The following is a 5,989-nucleotide window of genomic DNA, read 5'->3' on the forward strand; positions in this document are numbered from 1 at the left end:
AGAGAGGAGTTCATTTCCTTTTAAATTTTAATATTTATTATATATTTTAAAGATATTTTAAAAAATCTTAAAAATAATAAGAATGGTTAAGTTTAGACGATGACCAAAGACACAAACAAACTTAGTGAAAAGACCAACAATCCAAAAATTTAGTCGTTTTGATATTTTTCCATAAAAAAATACATGCCATTATTTTTGTAGTTTTGTAATATAAATAAAATAAATTTGATTTCCTAGATCCACAAAAATAGTAATAAAGAAAGTGATATGGATAACAACAACTAAAAGAATCCTATTATATTCTTTTGTTCATTTTCTTTTTAGAAAAACTATTTTAAAATCAAATTTTAAAGATTATAGATCTATAATTATAATTGAATATAAAACTTGATTACCAAACAAATTAAAGACCAATTACCCATGTCCCATAAGTCATTTTGTATTTTAAGTGATCTGTGATCGTATTCATTATTTTTTACAAACTAAAAATATATGGTCTTAAAAAGTGCATCTTAAGAGATGTTTTCAATAAAAAAAATTAATATATTAAAAATTTATGTTCAAATTACCCAAATAATATCAACGCATACTTTTCTTCACCAAACTTTATGGTACTTTTTTTAATTTATGCAAAACACATTAAATGTTGATTTTTCCAATCTCCCGTTTTGGTTTACATAATTGGATTTGGATGGATTTGAACTTGATAAGCTTTCTTGATACCAATTTTTGCCCACACCATTAACATATGAAACCCTTTTCTACATTATACAGGCATTATTTAATTGTCGATTGACCATTTGATGTTACCATAAACCACATATATTTTGCTTGGTGTAAAGTGATTGTTTTACTTTGTAAAAGAAAACATTGTTTAGCATGTCACTTAAACAATGTCAATCATTCATTTGTCATACACATATATGTTCTCGCTTTTAGGTTCTAATGGAATTCAAATAGTACCAACGTGCATAAGATATTTTGCTCTAATAATTCTATATGTTGGAATCTTATATGTATTTAATGAGTTAATTGTAGATTATATGTATACAGCAAAATCTTAGTCAATTGAGAAGATGTCGGAAACATCTGTTATTTTCTAGTTAAAGTTTTCTTAACCTTGTTTTCTACGTATAAGGGTGAAAACATGTCGAAAGAACATTCAAGTGGTGACACAGACGAGTTATCCATCACCATGGAAGCATCAGAAAACCAGGAACTCAAAGTTAGTTCGATGTTTCATGGTTATTACCCTCCTGGTTTTATCCGAAAGGTAATATACCAATTCCATCATGTGGATTCCTACTACCATGATCCAAGTTTCATGCCCCCTCTTCCTGTTTTTGTAGTTAAAAAACCAAAAATTAATTAATACAATCCTCCCCGAGAAAAATTTTAATTGTTTCTTAGAGTTTATATATGGGTTTGCATAATTCAGTTAAGTTCAGTTTTTAACTAAAACTAAAACCGAGCAAAAAGAAATTTGTTTTCTACATTTGAAACAAAAGATTATAATCTTCAGGTTGTATTGGTTTCCTTCATTTTTTTTTTTTGTATTTCCGTTTTTCTTTGAAGTTTTTGTGTTTTTTAGTTTTTACAACCAAGTTGATGAAGTTTAAAAAAAAAAGAAAAAAAAAAAGATAAGTACTTAACTCAAAAAATATAGTAAAATATAATGGAAGACCGATGTAAAGACAAGTTTATCATCTTAATTTTTAGTAGAAACCATATACGTAATTTTATTATTTACATATTAAAATTCTGAATAATACTTGCCCTCACAAAAAATGATGAACCATGTCATAGAGGGGCTTACCTATATATTAACTTGCTGTTCAAAAAAAAAAAATCACAGAACACTAACTATATTTTGAGCTCGATGTTTCCCAGTTTTACAAAATATATAACCTTTCTAGGGTTTTTCATCCGGTTTTAGTTTTTTATTGTATGTTACTTATGGTGGTGTGACTATGTTTTTCTAGGTGGTGGCGGAGGTGGTGGCCACCTTCTTATTGGTGTTTGTTACATGTGGAGCGGCGGCGCTTAGTGGAACCAATGAACATATGGTGTCTCATCTCGGTGCTTCACTTGCCGGTGGCCTCATTGTGACCGTTATGATTTATGCGGTCGGGCATATTTCTGGTGCACATATGAACCCGGCAGTCACTATAGCTTTTGCAACCGTTAGACAGTTCCCTTGGAATCAGGTATCTACCGTATATACATAAGTATATAGATAATTATATGCTACATTATTTATTGCACAGTTATGATAGATATATCTAGATTATTTGATAAAGATGTAGGCACATGTCATGAAAAAACCCAGGTACCGGATGTCCTAATTTGGGCCATGAGGGCCTACCAACATGGTTGCCATTTATGGAAATCAAATATTTTAAATATCCTCTTTAATATATATATATATATATATATATATATATATATATATATATATATATCTCGTTTGTTATATTCTTATTTAATTCGCAAAATATTATTTTATGGTAATTTTGATATAATTTTTATTCCAAATATGATTTTATGAGTTTTTCTGTTCTATTAAATTTCATATAATATTTTAATATAATAATTGTAATAAATGTACTAACAAATTGATATTAATTTATTAATAAAGTTACATTTTAATTTCAAATTTTCTAAAATTAAAGCTCATTAGTTTCTTTTTTATTTAAATTAAAAAAACATTTTCATTATAATAATTCATTATTTTTTCTTATTTACATATAAGTTCAAAATTCTTATATTATTTGACTTTTATATTTAATTTTTTTTAATTAACCCATGCATTACATGGATCTCACAACTAGTGATAATAATTATAATAACGATCGATTTTGATACATGATTGATCTTTCAAGAGTTCACATTTTTATTTTTAAAATAACTAATATCTACATGTCAAATTTTGGTTTTCTTCTATATTTAAAATTAAAAAATCACATAATATTTATATTTATATATATAAAATATTAAATGTGATAGTAAATTGTATTTAATATGTTTCATCATTCTTTATTTCAAAATTTAATTTTAAAAAATACTTATTATTTACATTCTCATATTTAACTTTTTCTTTTATTAATCCAATAATACATGATGTTTACACAAAGTTCAATTATATTTCAATTTACATTAGCTTGTCTAATTATTCTATATCAATGCAATGTTATATAGTATGGATGTTATTGTTTTATCAAAAATTATTTCATAACTTTTTAATAAATATTTTAATTATTTATAATTATAAGATGTGAATCACAAATATCTTCACAATTACCTACGAATTATTGTGTCTATGTAGGTTCCTTTCTATGCAGGAGCACAACTGATAGGATCAATATCAGCTTCATTTTCCCTAAAGGTAATATTCCAGCCAATAAGGCATTTGGGTACAACAACACCTTCAGGGTCAGATTTACAAGCTCTAATCATGGAAATCATTGTAACATTCACAATGATGTTTGTTACATCAGCCGTAGCCACTGATTCTAAAGCCGTAAGAATGATATAAAAAGTAAAATTCTCTTTAAGAAAAAGTTAATAGTTTGTCAAGTAAACAAGTACTTTCTTCTAAAAATATTTACAGGTAGGAGAGTTAGCAGGTATAGCGGTAGGATCATCAGTGTGCATTACTTCTATCTTAGCAGGGTAAAAGTTAACAATCTAAAGTGTGGTTATAGCAACTTAATAGTCTTCTAAGAGCTTAATATAAACTGATAAATATTTATTTTCAGACCGGTATCAGGAGGATCAATGAACCCTGTACGCACTATTGGACCAGCAATAGCTAGTAATGTTTATAAGAGTATTTGGGTGTATATTGTTGGCCCTATAACAGGGACGTTATCAGCGGTGATGTGTTACAGTTTTATTCGAGAAACCAATGAACCAGTTCAGGCAATCTCTTCGTTTAAATTTCTTAGAATGAGAAGCCACATGCATGATGAACATGTTGACGTTAAGGATCCTACAGGTTATTTGAAATAGTCAATAGACTAGCATTAGCTACATGTATTGACGAAAATGTTTCATATAAGTGAAGCATGCTTGAATGTATATTAGAAATTTCATAATGCTTACTATTTGTATTATGAAATTTCATATAAATGAAGGATGCTTGAAGTCTTGGTTTTCTATTAAGCAAACAACTTAATCGTAGATCATGTCTCATGAGATCATAACAAGACATATTTCCTTTATTCCTTGGTTGGTTAATGACCTCAAAATAATCTTGGCGAAGTCTGATTAACGTTGTGAAAACTGTTAGTAAAACGAGGGGCGGAACACAAACAATAGTAAATGGGCCGAATCCTTATGTGTGTGTGTGTGTATATATATATATATATATATATATATCGCAAACCGATTATCCTCCTACCTATTTGTTTCAAAACAAATATTCTAAATACAAAACTAAACATATATCTATATATCTAGCATTCTAATAACAAGCCTGGTTATATACTAATATGAATCAATACATATAACTTTATTAATATAAATTATAAAAAGAACACAACTAATTTACAATTGAATAAAGTATTACACTAATAACAAAAGTTTTTATTAAAAACTAATTAAATGAAAGACAAATAACATACAAAATAATACTTAGAGAAAATATATAATAAGAAACAAATGAAATCAATTTACTTTAGTTGTACGCTGCATAATAGGTGAACTATTTTACTATTATTACAAAAACCATTATGAAAAAAATATAAGGGTGTAAGACAAGTCATAATAGATCCTAATGCCTAAGCTCAGAGACTCACGGGAACTCTAGTCTAGTCACTTTACATTGGGTATTCTAAAAAGAATATAAACATAATGAAAACAAAAGTCTAATCCTCAAAAGCAATACAAATATTTCCGCAAATGAAGAAGAGGAAGAATACATGCCTGCTACAGCGGCTATGGATGGTTGAGTCAAGGCGACAAGAAGGGTGGGATAGACCAGCATCGGTGTTCTCCGGCTGCTATCATTGTTTCTCTCGTGGAAACGGATTCTTTCTCATTGTATCTCATTTAGTTTTGTTTTAACTTTTTGAAGATTATTTCTTTACTTTGTGAACTTTTAGAAATATAATCTTTTCTATTTTCTATAACTTTTCTTCTCCTACTTTTCTTCCTATATTATCTGGTTAACTTTAAATGATTGTAGTTTACTATTTTATTTTTTTTTTTCAAATTTATGAGGGCAAATACATCTAATTCTTTGATTAGTAATTTTAAATTTTAATAAATGTACTGCTATAATGAATACTTGTTCTTTTCTTCTTATCCTTTTGAAAATAATGAGGGCCAAACATTAGTATTTACCTAAACTATTAAGTTAATTTGTATTTTTTTAGTATTAAAAGGTAAAAAAAATAAGGGTGTTATAGCCTCTACCGGCTCTAAAGGGATCCACCCTCTAAAACCCAATTTCAGGCATGTAAAATTAAATATGGAAATAAAGGAAGCAAATCTAAATTGATAATGTTTAATATCTTGCTAGGAGATTGAAGAACATAACTATGATGATACGTAAACAAGATCTAATAACAATACCATAGAAGATTACTTCCCTATTTGTCATGGATCGGAAATTTTAAATCATCCAAGGGAAACAGATTGGTGAAGGATAGTGACCGAACTCTCTATGCCACATAAGCCACGAACACCGCCCCCTAGGTGCGGTCCAGGTGTGGCCTAAGGAGCACTGTGGCTTTTGGAGGGAGTGAATTTGAGTGGCTAGGCTCATTTGAATGTTGCAAACGGTCAAAAAAATTAGTGTTTTTTTATTTTAAACTTTAACATCTATTTAAACCATTCAACCCTTCACATTTTTTATACTTATTTGCTACATTATGTTTCAAAAAAAATCAAAAAAATGTCTTTGTCCGATTCTTTAGAAGAGTTTGATGTTATGTACGATGTTTTTATCGCAACTGCTATATTTGCGGAACAAACGTATGAAGCG

General features: G+C 28.3%; 1 protein-coding gene across 1 annotated transcript; it reads left to right on the forward strand.

Annotated features, from left to right (window-relative positions):
• The first annotated feature begins 1,026 nt into the window (after positions 1–1,026).
• Positions 1,027–4,158, forward strand: LOC145033911 (aquaporin NIP2-1-like). The gene is made up of 5 exons (XM_078982392.1): positions 1,027–1,273; positions 1,983–2,207; positions 3,326–3,520; positions 3,611–3,672; positions 3,759–4,158. The coding sequence occupies exons 1-5, from the start codon at positions 1,148–1,150 to the stop codon at positions 4,009–4,011; spliced, it is 861 nt and encodes a 286-aa protein (XP_078838518.1). The 5' UTR covers positions 1,027–1,147; the 3' UTR covers positions 4,012–4,158.
• Positions 4,159–5,989: the final 1,831 nt, after the last annotated feature.

Source organism: Lactuca saligna, chromosome 3 (assembly GCF_052625555.1).
Source record: "Lactuca saligna cultivar CGN05327 chromosome 3, ASM5262555v1, whole genome shotgun sequence".
NCBI classification, from domain to species: Eukaryota; Viridiplantae; Streptophyta; class Magnoliopsida; order Asterales; family Asteraceae; genus Lactuca; species Lactuca saligna.

Excerpts from the sequence above, each read along its gene's own strand:
- LOC145033911 (XM_078982392.1), top strand. The coding sequence starts at position 1,148 with ATGTCGAAAGAACATTCAAGTGGTGACACAGACGAGTTATCCATCACC. Across the intron at positions 1,274-1,982 it reads CTCCTGGTTTTATCCGAAAG|GTGGTGGCGGAGGTGGTGGC; the intron begins GTAATATACCAA and ends ATGTTTTTCTAG. Across the intron at positions 3,673-3,758 it reads ATTACTTCTATCTTAGCAGG|ACCGGTATCAGGAGGATCAA; the intron begins GTAAAAGTTAAC and ends ATTTATTTTCAG.